Source organism: Polyodon spathula, chromosome 23 (assembly GCF_017654505.1).
Source record: "Polyodon spathula isolate WHYD16114869_AA chromosome 23, ASM1765450v1, whole genome shotgun sequence".
In the NCBI taxonomy this organism is placed as follows: domain Eukaryota; kingdom Metazoa; phylum Chordata; class Actinopteri; order Acipenseriformes; family Polyodontidae; genus Polyodon; species Polyodon spathula.
This window is the reverse complement of record NC_054556.1, coordinates 4,477,035-4,496,744: the sequence shown is the minus strand read 5'-3', so window position 1 is coordinate 4,496,744 and position 19,710 is coordinate 4,477,035. Positions and strand designations below refer to the sequence as shown.

Here is a 19,710-nt window from a genome sequence, read left to right as displayed (position 1 = left end):
TTACTGTATGTAATCTCTGCATTAATCCTATCTACAATAACCATGTACCAACTCAACCAGCATGAAGCAATATTCATTTAAGCCCAGTAAGATCACTGAAAGAAATTGCCAATTGAACCATGTTGTGTGAACCCTCAGTATCTCCTACCCCCGATGCTTTATTTATGGTGATGGATTTGAATGCTGATGAGCAGATTCATTTAATAAAATACAGCGCCATGCATTGTACTATGATAACATTCAATCAAGCTTTCCTCAGGCAAGATCATATGTGTTTTAAATAATAAAGCTTACTGAATGCTAGCACATGTTTTTAGCACGTCTGTTTACATAGTGGTGTGTTTAGGATGTGCCCTCCTATATCTGGACATTTTTAATGAATAGAGCCATATAACAAGATTCAATGTAGTGTTTTACAATATGTTTTGACTGAATGAATCCCCCTTGGACATGAATGGTAAAGAGTGTGACTCGTGAAATACTGTATTGAATGACTTTTATAAACAATTTTTGGCATGACAGGATAGAAAACAAAAATCCACTACAGGGAAACATAAATACACATAGAAACATAGTTTTTGTATAAAACAGTTTTCTACAGAAACATGACAGCCATGGTTATTACATGTACAGATGCATCTATTAAAGGCTTGTTTTAGTTTTTTGGCAAGAGGGTAATGTTTTACAAAGCACAATATCAGGAAGTGTGACATTATATAAGAAGTGCCTTTGACTACCCCATCATTAATGATTGAATATGGAAATGCAATAGCATATATCTAAAATATAAACACTACAAATATGCTGTGTCTATTTGTTTATACCATTTGTGCAGTTAAACATTTACATTGTTAATAATAACAATACAAATATATACATTCTCATCATACAGTATACAGAAATTGGGATTCATTCATAAAAAAAAAAAAAAAATCTCTTACAAAATGTATTTCCCAGATTGCTGAATAATTTTAACTGTGACTTACCTTTTAGTTTATCTTTACTATTGTAAATCTCACACACATTGCTAGACTGCAGCAAGGTTTATCACAAATTAAGGAATACATTGCTTTTTGCAACACCAGTGCTACAGCAGAAGTAATGGTGGAGTCAAAAGTGGCTAATACATAAGAATTACAGTAATTCTTTATTTTATTTCGGTCGCTAATGAACAATCAAGCTGACTGTCAGGTCATTAATCAGATATGCTTATATCCGGTAAACCATTCTTTATTTAATTCAGGGGACTGCTTGAACTCTTACCGGTGAATCTATAGTTTAACCAGCAGTGTTCCAGTGGCTTAAGACAGGGAATAATTTACCTGATGTGACATAACAAATGCAACACTACATGGGTTGCCATACAGCTTGGGGGGGGTATATACTTGCCATACACTGATCAGAAATGCACTTTTCATAGCACAACATAACAGTACACAAGAAAAGGAAGGAAGGAGTTTTCTCCTTTCCTTTGTAACAGAAGACAAATTCACAAAAGAGTTTACCCATAAAAGAAATAATCAAAAAACTCTTCTACTAACAATAGGTACTGAATTAATTCACAAAGAATTTTATAAGGGAAGTCTGGTTACCTAATAATTAGTGTTTCTCCCTTCCACCACTGGGATTATTCACCCCCCGGGGGTGGGGGGGGGGAGTGGGAGGGTGATGGCAGCTTCAGGTCTTTATTCTTGTACATTCACAATGGTGGATAGGCAGGCAGTTGTGCTTTAGACAGAATTAAAGGAATGCATTGAACCACAAGAGTTTCTTTATGCAGGATGGACTGGTTTTGCAGCAGATCTGACTACAAGCATCACCTTCGTGTCTCTTCTCTTGAGAGCTGATTGGGTTTAAGGGTCTGAAATGTCCATGAACTCTTTCTCCGGGGGAGAGCCTCCTCGATACCAGCTGCAGGAGCCATCGGTGCGCTTGATGCAGGCAAAGTGCTTGGCCTGGTGCCCGTTCAGGCTCTTATCTGTCAGCCAGTCCGTCCAAAGGCACTCATTTTCTGCGGTGGTAGAGCATGGCAAAGTGTAGCATCTGGAAATCTGAAGAGAAGTTTACGGTTATTTTTTTTAATACATTGACATAACCATTTGTCTTTAGGTTAAAAGCCAATTTTACATCGGAATTTGATTTGATAATTTCCAAAAATCAGTGTGAGCAAACAAGCTTCATTGAGTTCTAAACCTTGAGGTGAAGTAAATACCACTTGATAAAGTCAGGATGAAAATATACCTAGTTTCCTTTGGAGCTTTTTTCAATGAAATGGAGCGAATGTGGCACCCTACTATGCAAAGCTGCTTTAATTTTGGTTTCCATATTTATCAACCTCCCATGCGACATATATTTACTAAACATTAATATGATTAATATTAATGGGATTATCATATGACTAACATTAATACAATTAGTATTTTTTTTTATTTAGCTTAAATAAATTGTTGATACCTTCAAGTTGTTGACGCACTGTTCCATTGATTTTAACCCTAGAACTATTATCCATTAGACCATCATGTCTACTAAAACTAAATGTTGAAGTAAAAGCAATTCACAGTTGCAAAAGTTGTTATTTTCAGAAAGCTGTTACTTATACATTATACATGTGTCTTGCTGCAGTAGCTGCTGCAGCAGCTGTCAGAGGGAAGGCACTTACTCTGCAGTCGCAGCCCATTTCATATCTGTGATTGAGGCTCTTCTTTTGTGACATTGAAAGGCTGTCCCAGGGCTCAATGAAATCACACAGGCCAATCATAACTCTCCCATCCTCCCACACCCTGCCTGTGAGACAGGGGGCAAAAATGTTTAACCTTGCTTTATTAAAGGCACACTGTAGTTACAAAGATTTAAGACGAGGAGACAAAATAACATAGACAGTGGAAACTGGTCACACGTAGTTCTATTAATCAATTATTTTACCAAGCATTTATTAGCGGTGTGTCATGCAAACTATAGCAATATATGCGGAACCTATTATTATGGATAGTGTTTCCTGTTTAAAGGTTCCTAGTTATTGTCAGAAACACAGTGTGACACAGTTATGGATAAACAGAAAAGAGGAAACTTGCCATGGAAAATGAAAGCGTTGTTTGTTAATTTTTGCAGTTGGGAGTTTTTGTCTAATTATTTAACTATGTTATCCCTATACGCTTGAAACACAAACCATTGTCTTTTAATGTATCGTTAATATTTTAAATGCCACACACACCATTACTAGACTGAGGTATATAAACTGATTGAAAAGGGTCACCTCACACATTGAAGCAGTGTCTCATCAGAGGAAAGTAAATCTTAATGGCCAGAAGAGGGCAATTGTTTTACATTATAAACAAACCCTGTTAGGTATTTCATTCAATGTTCGAACAGCTGAATTAGTGTTTCGGCTACGTGTGGATAGTGTGTGTACAAATCTCAGTCACTTATGTAAGAAGGCAAAGCGTTCAAAATGAAAGCGCATTGTGAATTGGAAACTGAAAGCAGATCATTGGTGTTTTTTGTACCTGACAGCAGATATTGGGCCTTGTTATTAGCTTCAAGCTTTACACCACACAGAGACGAATAAGGAGGGGTGTACACATACTGGATATCCTTGAACTTTTCAAAGCCTTTAAACATCTGGGTGAGGAAATAAATGATATAAAATAATTAGTTGAAACATCTTGTCATCATAACACAGAAGAATGCCATAGTAACTTGTTCCTATATATTTTGAAGTATATCATCTGGAACTAAAAGCAAAGTAAAACTATAGAAATATGTCAGTATGGAAACATATTTTCAGTAGGGAATAAATAAAGGAGCAGATGTGTAATGCTGAAGCATGTATGAAAATGCTAGCAGTGAGATACTGTGGTCTGCAGGTATTGATACATAGCAGTTTAAAATGAGTATAATATCACTACAGTCTTGTCCGTTATTACCATTGTTCTACTATTCTTACCTTTACTAGTTTGATTTCATACTGGATCATCTTGAAGTGGGATAAGGAGCTGTTGCTGGGGGAGACCATCTTTTCACCAGCAATTTTGGCCCGAATTACTGTAAAATATATATATATATTTTTTTTTAATGCATAAATGTTTTATGCATACAGTACAAAGCATCAAGTGAGGTGAAATAAAGATAAACAGGTATTTTTTGGAATTTCAGTGCTGAGATCAATTTATTACATTTCCACAATTTTTGACCACATTTATTTCTGCAATCAATAAAAGTTGTTTTTGCATCAGGTACTGCTGCAAATGGTCTTTCTTTCTTTCTTTCTTTCTTTCTTTCTTTCTTTCTTTCTTTCTTTCTTTCTTTCTTTGCCTTGCCTACTTTCTAACCAGAGAGGCCCTAAGCAAATCCAGTTTACTTGTTCCTCAAAAACTGCTGAGGTCTGACTCTACTAATGACAAGCAATTTCCATTCCCTGCTTAGTAACAGAAAAGTGTTGCATTAATCAGTGTGAGGAGGGAGGTTTCAGGCAACAGGCTAGAAAACATAACCTCAGGTGCCAAAATCAGTATGTAGGGTAACTAGGCAATCCCTAGTGACAAACCAGCCCTAGACCCTGCTTAAATGAACATTAATTTATAGTAATTGGTTCTTAGAAACCAATAGAAAATACAATAGTTTTCTCAGGACAAGTATGCAGACATTTGAAGAAAGCTGCATCCAATTTGGTCAAAACCAGGGACAAATGTAAAGTGATGATGCAGATGCTAACCTTGCAGCCCTACATATATCAGTCACTGTAGATAGCATATGAAAAAGGCAAACTTATTTTTCTTATCTGCACTGCTTTTAGAGAAATGATCTTGGATGAAGGCTATATCCATGTATACCTACTGCAAAGGCTGTGAGGAAGTGTTTGATAAAACCATTGTAATAGTTCCTAAATGTGAGGAAACACCTTCTAGTGTAGAATGTAAATTATAGTTGGTTTTAGTTTGAAATATCCGACAAATTGAATTATTCTCAAAAAGCCTTTTACTCCAAAGTGTATTTTTTGAAAATAGATTAACACCTGCTGATGTTGCCAAATTAGAAGAAAAAAAAAAACGTTTAGAGTCCTAAAGTCAAATTACTGAGTTTATCACAAGTGGGTGTTTTTCTCCCATCAGAATACAAAATGATGCTAATGAAACATGCTGAATTTCCCTCAAAGTACAAGCAGACAAATTAAATGCATGAAATGGCTTTGTTTCTTCTAATACTGTTTGTGCTGTTGTTGGATGATGTTTGGGGAAACAGAATACTTTCCATTTGAACAGCCTCCATTCTCACTGTATCTGGCAGTGAAGACCCTGCTGCATACTTAATATTCAGTTCCTGTTGCTTGTCATGTAAGCCCTTCACTATCTGTTCTATTGGACAGCCTTTAAAACAAAAAGCAAGCATGCATTCTTGCAAAGAGAGGTAGAAAAGACTGAGCCTACAAGCTCTATTGATATGAAGCACTGGCAAATGTGTCTTGCATTTTGTAAACTTTGTATTCAGGTCTTTCTTGCAGCATTGTAGATTATGCATTAAATCCAGAAGGAATGCCTTCAGAAAAATACATGCCTCTAGAAACCTAACCCACCTAATCCACTGCCACCCACCTCGCTGCCAAACTACACATGCCATATGCTGTCTCTGCCCACAATTGGGTAAGCAATTTAAATGCTATATTTGTGTGGCACACATACTGTACATTCAGTTCAGAGATCTCAGCCACCAGTAGTTTAACATCATTTGTTTTTCAACAAAACTGTCTATTGTAATGGCATGCAGTGTTGCCTGTGCCTAAAGCCTCTGGAATGCTAAACACTTCTCCCTATATTTCACTACCGTTGGACCCCCGAGAGTATAATGTTCTGTCAATGCTGCAGTAAATCTGTCAGGCTCAATCCAAGATAAGCTTATTTCTATGCCCAAACACCATAAGGCATTTGTGCAGCTTATTCAGTAAACCGATGTAATTACATAATACTATATACTATGACCGACATGCAAAACGTGTGATGTCAGCTTTAAGACCACTGGAGTCACTGCATCCTCATTCAGGAACATAAATTCAGATTCATTACATGAGAGTGTCTATGAAAAATAAAAGCCAACTCTATAATAATAATTTATAGTTATATTCTTGAAATTGTCTTGTTTATAAGTCAATTAATGTGTCTTTGTGAAATAATATTGTATCACTGCTTTAGTACAGTAAATACAGTATAACCAGCATTACTGGTAACTGGTATCAGAGCCCAACTTTTTTATTCTATTAAAGAGCAACTTGATATTGATATGAAATATTCAAGTAACTAATGTTCTTTGTATATACATATTTTTCTGTTTTAGTCTTCACAACCTGGTGACTTTTTAAAAAGTTAAAGCATTGCTGCAGCCTCAATTTAGTCCTCACTGAGTATCTGTGGTACACCAGAGTGTAACCGCTAACCTGTCCCCCTGAAACACTCTGCCTCTAATGAATGTAAGATATGCGTCAGTTACATTAGTTATGATAATATTTCATACGAGTACCGGGTTGCTCTTTGAGTAACAAGGGATACTTTCCTTTTGCAGCAATGTACAGCACAAACATGTACAAAAAGATTTTTAAGAACATTAAACCCTTTTTCCAACCGCTACTTTTTTGCTTCTGTTGCTTTTTACTTTATTAAAAACAGCAGTCAGCTGAACTGAGGCATGCCAAAACCCCAGAACCCCTTCTACAGTGTCTCTCACCAAAGCTTCACAAAGGAATATTTATTTCTACATTCCTTTTTTTTTAATTCCTTGAAAAGTTAGTAAAATCAAGTATCATACTGTATTTGATCAGGCTAGAATCTGCTATCTGATATTACAGCTGAAATACTGAACACACTATGCTATTAAACGGAACATTCTGTGTGAAACGAGATGAGTTAGCAATCATTGCAATAAATCTACTGCTTTTCTCCAAAGCGCAAATTACAACAATAAAGAGACCGTAAAAAGAGACAGAAAGAAAATATGCTTCTGATCATTCTGGTGAAGAAGTGTGCAATCAGCCTTCGTAAAAGTTCAGGACTGTAAGGTATTGCAGAGCAAAGTGAAAGCAAAGTTAAAGTGAAACATGGTGTAGCCCATGGTAAAGCTCACTAAATGCACAGTGTAAGCATGAATCATTGTAGACAACGTTTAGAAGGGAGAGTGGTCGTCAAGTGGATCACTGAGAATTAACCCAGTACACAGCTACTGCCAAAAGTTTTCTATCACCTTGAATTTTATTTTAGAACATAATTTAGATATTTTATTTAACATCATGTAATCAAATAAACTACTAAATGATATTGCATAAGTCTACCAGAAGCCATAATAGTAGTACAGCATTTCATGTTCGATTTCGAAATGACACTTTTTTTTTTTTTTTTTTTTTTTTGGTTAATAAGATTGAAAACTACAACGCGGTATGTAATTCAATAAGTTAACATAGCATTATTCAGCAAGTTTTATTCGACTTTATGAAGCAAAATTAGTTAATTCTATAGGGTGATGGGAAACTTTTGTCCGTAGCTTTAGATCTTCCCCAGCTGCATCCCCAGTCCCTCTTAGCCCAGTCAGAGCTCTGTGGGATTGTTGGAGACAGCAATGGATTGAATTGTCTTGCTTGAAGATGCAATTTGCACTCGGGCATTTAAGGGCTTTGAAGTTATTTCTTTCTAACTTAGTTTTCTTTTCATTGTATTTCAGAATACACAGTGCAAAATACTATGCAGATAACCCAATACAAACAACACTATTAAACAGAATATCCTTGTTTCCAATAGGCCATCTATTCTGTTTATTTACAAGTAAATAACCAGTAAATGATACCCTTTCTTTAAAATTATTAAAGTTTCATAACAATCTGCTAAGTATGTATTGAAACATTTTCGTACTAGGCAACAGAAATGCGAGATTCTTACAATTTTTAAAACAAATATAAATGATAACTTCAGATACCTAATAACCTGTTCTAAAAAGCCATAAACACTATATATATAGCACCTTAGAAACCATGTCATTTTCTTTTTAATGTTTTCTCTATGTAATAATATGCCTCATAGGAATGGCATATTAAATACATTATATCTTTTTTTTTTTTTTCCATAGCATCAAGTTTTATGTTTCCATTAAATAAAAAAAGACCCCACAATTATTTCTATAAGAAATGGCTTGCAGTGAGACACCAACATCTGGACAAAAGCCTACTTTAGTTTTGAACAGATATGGTTGCCTTACCAAAACCTTACCACAGCACTGGAAGAACTCAATACCCCATGACATCCAGTAGGGCCTGATTGCTTAAGAATTACCCCCTAACCATCGTTTAAAAGACTTACTGGCAGACACCACTGGCACCACAAAGTATAAAGAAAGTGATGAGAATGTCCTGTATTTGAGAGAGTCATCGAGGGACTGTTTTTAAAAGACATTGGGCTCTGTTTCAGTTGGGCCAGTGCCAGGTCTGTGTCATCAGTACCATTCATTTTCATTTCTACCCTTTTCGGGACACCTTCATTGTAAAGTTACACATTTAACTAGAAAATACTCTACAGTGAACCTACTGCTGTGTGACAGAAGTTTTCTAACATTATTTTTGAACGAGGAGATCTTTTTTTCTGAGGCTTAGACTGTGTAAACAGCATCAATGAATGGATCATACCACATGAGGCTACTGCTTCTGTTCTCCTGTCTATGCACTGGCGGAGCCCCAAAGCTCCAGCGTTATCAATTTCCGATTCACACACACACACACACACACACACACACACACACACACACACACACACACACACACACACACACACACACACACACAGAGACAGACACTCTCTTCAAAACCATCCCCCCTGCCAAAGTGCTAAAGGTCTTTACTGTGCCCGCAGGAGCTGTCAGTGGATGTGTGCTTTCTGCCAGTGGTGCTGAATGTATGGTAGCTAGGGTGTTTTGAAAAGATGGTCTTCAGTAACAAAGGTACCCTGTCAAGCAGTGACAGAGAGCCACACCACTAATCATTTAGACAAAAAAGTCACAGTGAAAAGTGCTTGGCCCAGACCTAATTAATTTCTCTACTTGGTTTTGCCGGGAGTGCTAAACTACATGATACTGTTCGGGACTGGCCTTGCGCACTCAGACAGCAAGCAAACGAGGCAGGGACACCCAGCAGGTCCTGACGTTTTCAGCTCAAGATCCTATTTTCTGACTGTGATTGGATTTAGCAGTGTTCAAATAGTCTTGATGTGCCAAGATGCCGCCATACTGTACCTGGAAGTCCTCTCTTACACTCTTAAAACCTATTTATTGTTTACCTGTAGAACCAAAATCATAAAGAGGTTTTTCACACACACATTAAAGAACAGTCTTTGAGTATGAACATTTACTATGAAAAAGATAAGTACTGATCAGAAACTGTGTCGAAGATTTGTAATTGTAGCTGTTTCCTGGAGCTCGGCATTAGCTAATAGCAAAAATATTTGGATACCTTCATTAATCCTAGTTGAAACTGATATTTAGAAATAAAATAAAAATTGTTTAAATAACAGCTTTACAAAAATAAAAATAAAATCAATATTCCCAGACAGAGCCCAGGGCTTGTCATGTTCACAAAGATTCCCTGTCAGAGTCTTTAAAGCCATTAATCAGTATGCAAGCAGTTTCCTCTCTCCTATAGAGATGCTAATTTGGTGACAATTTTGAAACGTGTTGTACATTAATGTTAATGCAGCTTGGAAGCTGACCAACAGCGGGTCAGCATTCTGAACCTCACAGACTGCTAAATGTCACGTTCTCTGTGTGTGTCGAAGTTACAAGACATACAAGTCAAATTGTTGTGTGATGAAATCCTTTCGCTCTTTGTTGTTTAAAAAACATTATATTTTTTATATATTATATTTTATATATATATAATATATATATCTATCTATATATATATATATATATATATATAACATTAAATTCTATGTGTCTTAGAAAATTTGAATAATATTAATTTACATAGATGCACTGTCTGCTATTGAAAAGCAGTCCCTGAAAATGATTGGTTCGGTCTTTTAAATATCTGAGAAATGTCCTCTGTCATAACTTCAATCTTTAACAGATTTCTATGGCAATTTTGTTTTTTAACAAAAACAAGTACGTATTTTTAACGTAATGCTGTAAAAAATATAGAAGCAAATCATTTTAAGTACAGTAGCAAACAGCAGTATCTATCCTCTGAGGTTGAGCACTAGTGCTGTTATACTGTAACTGGTAAACAACAGTAACAGCTTTAGGTGGTGCAGTGAATATGATAGAATGAGATGGCCTCCAGGGATGTTTTGTTAAGGGTCAGGGTGCATTCACACTGGTTCGTTAAGGATGACCTCAGTGTGGTGCGGTTCGGTTAGTTTTGGAAGTATATGTGAATGCTCCAAAAGAACCCAGTCCCTTTCAGAGTTTGTTTAATCAAACCGAACTGAGTAATTTTTTTTTTTTTTTTCCGTTTTGCAGTTAAGAATTTTTTTTTTTTTTTTTTTTTTGCACCAAGGTGCATACTTGAAAACAAAAGGAACTGAGATATTTTCCTCCAGAGTTAATTTCCAGGTGAACTCAGTTCGGTTTGTTTATAAACTAACCAGATCTGAAAAGGCCCTTCTAATTTTATAGTGCTCTGAGGGTTATAGCAAGAGGAGGTTGTGCACATCTGCTAAATTAAATACCTAGAGAAGGTTTTGGAAGGTAATATTTACACTTACATACAATAACTTATCAAAGAGCTGCAGATTAGAACAACAAGAAAAAAGACTTAGAAGAAAAAATACTTTCAAACATTTTATTTAGCACATTTATAATTAACCAAAATCCTCTAGATTTCAAAAAAGCTATTTATGCCAGAAACCTTACATGCTGATAGCACTAAAGCAGCGTAACTCAGTCCAGGCTGTGTAGATGGATATACACCAGTGGTGATTCAAAGAGCTGGAAACAGCAAATGAAGTCTATACATTCCTGTCTAATGCTGTGGACTCCCTGCAACACTTCCGTGGTTTTTCGCACACTGGGTTGTTTGTATGGCTGTGAAGCTGAATGTGACCGCATGTGTGGAGAGTGGAAAGAGAATGTTAAACCAAACAGAACTCTCCAACATTTCAATGGACCGTGGGACTGTGACAGTTTCCTTAGCTTGCAAAAGAATTTAGTAAGCTGAACACATTTGGAAATTATTTATATTAGCAAAAACGTAAAAACTTGTCATTTAATTGAAAATCAATATTTTTTTGTTGCTATTTTGATATAGTATACTCGGTGCTACCCTCTAACATCTGTTAAAACTATAAGCTGAATGTGTGTGTGTGTGTGTGTGTGTGTGTGTGTGTGTCTGTGTGTGTGTGTGTGTGTGTGTGTGTGTGTGTGTGTGTATATACACAATATCGCTTAGCACTACAATTTCCATTTTCTATTTCTCTTTTCACTAGCAAGGCAATAACATATTTTGTTTTACATTACAGAAATAGAACAGACTTTTTTCTGGGTAATATTTTGGATTAAAAATAAACTTTCCCAAGAGGTCGTTCTTTAAATGCTATATTGATATTTTTTATTTTATTTTTTTTTAAATGAAGTTCAGATAACTCAATGAGGGTTCACTATTGCTGAGAAGCTAACCATGCTTATTGCATGCACTGAACAGTTAACACAGCTTACCTATTTCGGAGTTGCAGAAAGCCTGCTGAGGGTGTGCTGGAGCACAGCTGCATGCCTCCACCAGCTCCTGAAGTCTTAGAGTCAGAAGAAGCAGTACAAGGGACAGCAAGCCAGGAACAGGAGTACTCATGATGCAGCACAAGCAGATCTCTTTCCTCTTAGCAAATCTGCACGGTATTCACTTCTCAGTCCTTCTTCAAGGTAGAAACAGCTGCTCAAAGCTACAGTGCTGCAATGAAAACACCCTCTCAGCACATCGGTTCTTCTACACTGGTGCTTCAGTCTGACAGAGGGAACCTCTTTTGTAGGTCTTTGTTTGACACTGAGGAGCCCGCCTCTACAGATTAGACCCGTCCCATTTAATAAAAGATGTCATACTTCTGAGTCACCAAATAAACAGTTTACAGCAAATCTCTTTTTTTTATTATTTGAATGGAGGAAATTAATGTTTAACAATTTAGATGAAATATGTCTTGCAGTGTTGCTTCAATAGCTAGGTTCCTGCTTTTTTTTTTCTTTCTGATTCTTAAACAGTGCACCTGTTCATTCCATAAAGGTTATCGATACCCCAAAATACTCCATATTCTAAATGTAACACCAAATTAGAGGGGGTGAAGGTTAAAAATATACACATATTTTAGCATGCCCTGAATCATTGTTATTCTACTGTACAATGATGGGAACAGGTAAATATTCTAAATAGATCTTTGTGATCACACTTATTTTTCATATTACTAATGCAACACAGCTTGCTTTATATAAGAACTGTATTAAAATACTATACCGTTTTGGACTAGTACAGTACAGTCATTTGTAAGTCATAATGTTTGTTTTAGTTTTTGGTCAGTGTGTCACAGTAGTAATACAGATCTAAAGGCTCTGGAGACCAAAGCCTTATTCACACATTATTATTTCTGTTGAGCTATTGCCAGTTTATGACAACATTTTTTCCCCAGCTTGTACAAGAGTAAGTTTGGAAGAAAATTCTAACAAGCACTTTAGTAACCTTTTTCTCAGCTTTCACATTTTCGTGTTTGTTTAACATATCTGGTAAATTCCTGCATACATCAATGTCATTGTTTTATAACCAATATTAATACCACAAGGATTTTTATATGGAATGTTTTGTGTTAGCTGATGACTGAAACAAATAGAACACATTTTGCAAACAGATTTGGTTTAATTGCCTTATGTGGGTGCCAATAACTGTTGAATAATTGTTTAAAGTTAGATTTACTGTAAATGAAATTTGGTTCCCTTGCTTCTACAGTACCTTGATTGAATCGTTATTTTACTAGATTTATTATATTACTCTATCTTATCCTATCTGCATTCTGTGATACTGGAGGTCATAATGACAGCCAGCTTTAAAGCAGGCTTAACCAAGGCTTACACAGAGGTTCATCATAACAGCATCATTATTTGTGAAATCTGTATACAGTAAAATCAACAGTTTATCAGAATATACCCAATTCAAAAAGTCAACAGGAAGCTAGGAGTCTATGATAAAAGTTTGAAGGTTTGGGAAAATTCAGTGGAGTTATAATCTATAAGTAGCGTGTGACAGAAAGATGGACACAAACAGCATAAGGGTTCACTTTTTCAATGAGGATCTCAAAAACAGACACACTTTGTACTCACTTTGCTTGCCATACTCACATCTAGCCACTAGGGTGCACTGTTCTCTCTCCTCTCGCTCTATTCCGAAAACAGGACCCCTGAAGCTCTCGCTGTCCTCTCTCTGCTTCTCAATGGAAGTGACGGTGCTGGTTCATTATCACCATGTTTCCAGCCTGCCGCTTTGAGCTAGGGTACTGACGTCAATGCAAAGTTGTTATTTATCCCAAGATGGTTGGTACAACAATTGCTTGATTTACGAGCCAATATTTGACCTAACATTGTACCTAACTCTTAATGGTCCATTCCAGGGAACTTTACTGTAATTCTTGGTTAAATGCCAATGCTATGGATGTATTTTTCAGCTGCTGCCAAAATGGGAAAACGTGACTTGTTTTCCCTGGAGTGAGGTTGCAAGTTTGGTTGCCCCTTATGTTTGCGTGGGATGCTTATGCGTGCAAGGTATATTAAAAGCTTAAGTTGTTGTTGTTGTTGTTGTTATTTATCACCAAATAAAATAGGCTTACGATGAATAAGCAAGCCCTGTGATAAAATTAGAATTTTCTAGCGTTATAACTTTCAAAAGTAGGTTATTTTCATCAGATTTTCAAAGCAATTTTCAAACAGAATTTTAGGTCAATATGTAAATATCAATATGCCATAACAATTGGCATGATTAGAAGTGTAGGAGTGTAATAATTTTGATGTGGGAAGCACTGACGCAAATGTCTTACACTTAAGTCCCCTTGTAATCTGTGCCATTGTTTGTGTTTATGTCCATTAGTGCGGCCATAGAGATTACACTCAAAGGATATGTAGTCCCACATGTGGACAGGTGGTTACTATTAACATTTGACCTACAATTAAAATAAAGAGCTGTGTTTTGTTACAGCATTGCGTATTAAAGAGCAGCTTCATTCAGTGCCAGACAGAAGACAATCAAAATAAACAACTTTTTGTAAACAAGGGACTTTGCTGTGCTTTGAGTTTAAACAGTTTTTTTTTTTCAATGAAATATACTCACCAAACATGGTTTACAAATGTTAAAGTAGGGATATTGTTTCTTAAAACACACATATTAGTGGTTTGTAAAAGTGCCAAAAGAAAACAGAAGCCACCATAAAAAGACATGAGCATATGTAGCTGTCAGGTTATTTTCATTAAATTCAATTTGACCTTAAAAAGTGCACACTTTGGTATTTGCTTTGTACTCCAGCCGTGAAACAAGATTCCTGGAATGAAATGTGCTCCAACACGTTTAGAGTTATTGGTGTCACTTTGTAATAAGTGTAATGTGTGTGAATTATTACTTGAAATGATTTTCGGTGAACTCTCCAAATGCATCACCTGACACAGCATGTGTAATCCGTGTTGATTACCACAACATTAAAAGAGATAAAAACCTGAAAAAGTTACCAAACTATTGAGTCCTCTGAATTGAAATCATGTAATATAATTGAAATACTAATTGTACATCATTCAGCTTAAGAGTAAATAATGATTCATATTTTAAGTTAAACAATATTTTTTGAATTAAAAACAATTCAAAATAGGGTATTTACAGTACTGTATATATGCTAATATCAGTACCGCTTCTTATACTGGTAACAAGAAGTGCAACTACATGTCCAAATGTGAAACAAAATTAAGTATAGAATTGCATGACTAACAGAAAATAACATTCATGTTTTATGTATTTATTTTGTTCTATAGAGATGGTATTATTTGTCAATTTGATTCCCTTTCCTAGTAAATGAACAAAGGGTGGAAGCCTTATAGCAGAGCCAGTATATTGGGAAATGACACAGAGTCACATGGAGTTTTCCACTAGTAAAGTTACAAAACTGTCTGCTGGACAGCCACTGACATTTAAAGAGAAGGATCATTGTGCCTCAAAATACATGGAAAATGGACATGACCCAGCTGCTTTTAGTTTTTTGAAATTGTGTAATTACCTGGGGTGTTACAGCACTTTTGACATGAATAATATACAGTATTGTCGTTGGTTTAGATGCCCCTAAAATAAAGAAATGTTGATTACTACTAAGTTTTATTATTATTAAGCATCTATAAACCTGTTATTAAGTGTTGAGTTATATAAACGGGTTATTACAACATATTTGTCATGTCATAATATATGTGGAAAGCTACATGATGTGTGATAGTAATAATACTTAAAGCTTTTTGTATTTGCTTTGAATATTTCGATACAATTATGAGCATTGCTGTTCAGTGCGCAATTGCTGTGTATGCAGTAAGCCTGTTGCCAGTTCAGCAGCTGCAGAACGCTGTTTCCCGATGACCTGCTGGAGATCAAATGTTGCAAATAATGGGCACCTTCAAAGAAAAACAGGGATAGGGAACAGACACGGGTACTAAACTGCACTCTCACCAATCACAAGGTGATCCTTGCAGTCCAGGATTGGAAGTCACACACTTACAGTATATAGACATGGCTGCTGTTGCATGGAATTATTCATTTTGTTTCTTTTTAAAATATCTTTCAGATAACAATGCCTACGTTTCCTGTCGTCGTGAAGATAGGACATGCTCATTCGGGCATGGGGAAGGTAAGAGTTGCATTGATTGTCATTTTTGTTTTACTCTCTTAACTGATTACAATATACCAATCAAATTAGCCTGGATACGCAAGCTAAAGGCAGATATTTATATTAAAGCACGTTGATTTATCAATGGGGGCAGAAGCTCATAGACAGGTAATGTGTATTGTACCTCCACATCTCCTCTCTTATGCACAGCTGAGCCTGTGCTTTAGTTTGGTTTGTTCAAATGAAACGTATATTCAAACACAATTAAACCATTGTATATTATGTATAAAGCAATGTAATGTGTACCTTTTTAAGTAGGGATGAAAAGGAGGTTGCTAACTCTTCCGTTTTCCGGATGCTTTTCAAATCTCCATTCCCCATGCACTCTGCCACTGGACGTGAGCAGGTGAAGATAGACAATCACCATGACTTCCAGGACATTGTCAGTGTGGTGGCCCTCACTCAGACCTACACTACCATCGAGCCTTACATCGATTCCAAGTATGATTTAAGGATCCAAAAGATCGGTGACAATTACAAAGCTTACATGTAAGTACTGACTGCTTTATATGTAGCAATGCAATCTAATATACAGTAGTCCATGGCAACACATGTTCCAGTCTGCTAATTAACATCTGCCTTCTCGATTATTAGTTTATAGAACACATCTGTCTGTTATTGTTGAATGTTCTGAAGATACATGTCTGTGGTTTGGATCATGAAACTTTTATAGGCAGAGCATTCTGAACGAGGACTGGAAGCCTTCTATAATGAGAAGATTACAGCATAGAGTCAGTCAGCAAGGCCTGTTTATTTCAGATCTACTGTTGGGTGCAAACCGCGAGTTACAAAGGAGCCTCACCATGTCTTTGATTGATTTCACTGACAAACTAATCCCTTGTTAAAATAGCTTATATTAAAGACTGTTAAAATAGCAGGACTAAACTATTGCAAAAAACAGTCCCAAAGAGAAAGTTAGTGTTGATATGACACAGCGGTGATGGTCACTACTTACTTTTAATTATCGAGTCCCTTCATAAATCATTTTGGCACTTACAGTGCAGTCAGTAGAATGGAAGCCATTTATTTCTATTGCATTGCAGCACTGCTTTTTGCTACTGACTGATCGTAAATGAAAACAAAATGTGTACAGTTGTATGTTGCTTCACTGGGCCAAAGTTTTTGCTCAAATGCACATTTTGCACCTCTTTTAAAAAATAAAAGAAGTAAAATGTAATGCTTTAAAATGTTAATTCAAATGCTCTTGCGTGCTAGACTTACCAATTTGCCTTAAAATATACAGACTTTGCGTAGCCTGTAGCACTGTCCAAAAACACTTTACTGCAGTTCATACAACAGTATGTCATAGAACACTATTGTTTTTTTGGGCAGCACTAAACAGCAGCATTTTGTATATTGGAGTTAAAGAGCTTTGTATCTATTGAAATGGGTTCAAACACTGGATAAGATTTCAGATAACAACCAGTTCTCCTCTGAGGGAAATTCCTCCTTCCAGATGAATGTAATGGAGCAAAATAATGTATTTATCTACTCATGCATTTATTATATGGTGATTTATAGCGTTGAAGTTTTCCATAAAACATAAATATTATGCAACAGATTTAAAAAAAAAATCTTAGTGTTCAATTTAATTGTTTGGGAATGTACTTTAGAGGCAAAAACAAACATTACAGTATAAATACTAAAACTTGTAAAAAAAAAAAAAAATCGGTTGTAGAAGCTTTGTTTTAATTCTTCAGCATTTGGTTTATGGAGCAAAGACACGCGGCCACAGCTCTGCCAATGCTCTCTCTTAATCAGACTACACTAATCTCATTAGACCCCATACATTTGCCATGTGCTCCTGAAATACAGAATCTATCAGCTTTTCTTAGGACCTCATTCATTTGCGTAGGGTTTTGGGCGATCTTCTGGTTGCTACAGTTACTAACAGAACAATGTTTTACCGCAAACCAGTACAACACATTTGCAATTCAATTACAGGGTTTCTCAATATGAGATACCAAATTCTGTTTATTACTGGTGGTTTTATCTGCATTTTGTGGAATAGGCTGAAAGAAAATATACAGTGGCTGCATCAAAAAGTTAGAATAACGATTGGCAGTATCTTTTCCTTTACCGGGTTCCACAGAGATAACTTAAAGAGTTAGATACTTGATGACTGGCACCCTTTACATTGTTCCTGTTTGCCCTTGCAATAGGAGGACTTCCATCTCTGGAAACTGGAAGACAAACACAGGATCAGCCATGCTGGAACAAGTTGCCATGACAGACAGGTGAGTGCGTGAGTTTGCTACAGATTGACCTGAGGTTAACATTAGCAATGCATGTCAAGAGGATATGAGAAAAAGAAAAGAATTCTTGCAAGATGGCTTTTGCCATGAATTTCCAATTTTATACAAAACCACTTCTGTTGAAACCCATGCTGGGGAAACATTTATGGCATTGCTGGAATCCTGTAAGAATGCCAAGTTTGTATTATTATTATTAATAATAATGACTTATTGTTTGTATTTATGGACAGTATTACATTTCTATGTATGACGTTGGAACAAAGGGCGTTGTCTTGGTTTATAAGGATCAGTTGGTCCTCTTACATAAATAAGCTATAACGAAGATGTAAAATAAACTCAATGACTGTTATTTCTTAGTAGAGTTTCTTAATTTAGCACTATTCGTGATTCATAGTTATGGATGAAATGAATAAGCCGTTTTATTCCAGATTTTGACTGTGCCTAGCATTGTTCAGTGTACCACAGATTTATATTGTACAAACTGATTTCCAAGAGCAACGGCAATGGAACCCATTACAACGCTACAGTTACAGTACTTGTTTGTATTTCTCATACCGGAATCAATTTAATTGTCATATAATGAAGGTAAAGCATTACACTACCTTTTTTCTACAAGTATTGTTTTCCCTGGTGTTTCTGGTGTACATTTTATTTAGGCTAAACTGGACAGCTCTTATATTTTGAAACAAACTAAAGGTTTGTGATAAGAAAGCAATACTAATAGAGCTAGCTTTACAGCAGGCATTATGTTAATAGCAGTTGGGTTCAGATAGTTAATGTGCAGAAAGTACTGAGCAACCAACACCTTGTTTGGCAGTAAATACATCAAGAAGAAGAATCATTTAGTCAGGTCACAGTACATTCCGTTCTGAAGCAGATGGTGAAGCAATTCTGTTCCAAAGCTTTAACCTGACATTTTCATCACAAGGCAGGTCTATCATAATCTGTATGGTGAGGCAGGCACCCGACGTTAAAAATACATCAAATGCAATAACAAGAAGTCCCTTTTTGTATTTTTCTATTTATTTGAGTTGTGCTGCTATTAAGGAGTTGCTATTAACTTGCATGACAGTCATGCTATTATAAATTATTTATCTTCCCAAAGGCGCATGCTGCTTCACACAGGGACACATTACTGCACGAATTAAAACCAGTAAGAATTATTGAAAATAAAGGGATGCATAATTTATCCTGTTTAATATTGTAACAGGAGGGTCGTCACTGAATAATAATTAGAGACACAGAGCACTGGGTGTTGGCACACCACACAGGCGTGTAGATTTAATATAACAAAAGTACCACCACTAGGGTACCAGCAATGGTAGCCCTAGTGTCAGATTTATTTAAGAAAACAGAACAGAACAAAGCAAAGCTAAATATAAAAGTTTGGTACACAAGGCGAGCACTAGCCTCACTAAAAGAGACGTCCCGCTCCAGGAACCTACTACACTACGTTACCCTCTCTATACTGGTTGAGATCAGCATCCTCTAAACTAACCTACTGCTGTTGCTCCCGAAGTCCTCCTCTATGTAAGCAAAGTGCCTGTCTGTGTAGC

The 19,710-nt window shown here is 36.2% G+C and overlaps 2 protein-coding genes across 2 annotated transcripts in view; one reads left to right on the top strand and one right to left on the bottom strand.

The window, feature by feature from the left end:
• Nucleotides 1-19,710, top strand: part of LOC121298008 (synapsin-2-like) — a 79,526-nt gene that overhangs the window by 47,274 nt on the left and 12,542 nt on the right. The window contains exons 6-8 of the mRNA XM_041224692.1: nucleotides 15,798-15,860; nucleotides 16,246-16,388; nucleotides 18,062-18,136. Of these exons, the coding sequence (XP_041080626.1) occupies nucleotides 15,798-15,860; nucleotides 16,246-16,388; nucleotides 18,062-18,136 (281 nt within the window). The remainder of the gene's footprint in view (nucleotides 1-15,797; nucleotides 15,861-16,245; nucleotides 16,389-18,061; nucleotides 18,137-19,710) is intronic.
• Nucleotides 1,645-11,962, bottom strand: LOC121298009 (metalloproteinase inhibitor 2-like). Its single transcript, XM_041224693.1, has 5 exons — nucleotides 11,674-11,962; nucleotides 3,944-4,041; nucleotides 3,504-3,618; nucleotides 2,660-2,784; nucleotides 1,645-2,051 (listed from the first exon to the last, which is right to left on the bottom strand). The coding sequence occupies exons 1-5, from the start codon at nucleotides 11,801-11,803 to the stop codon at nucleotides 1,854-1,856; spliced, it is 666 nt and encodes a 221-aa protein (XP_041080627.1). The 5' UTR covers nucleotides 11,804-11,962; the 3' UTR covers nucleotides 1,645-1,853.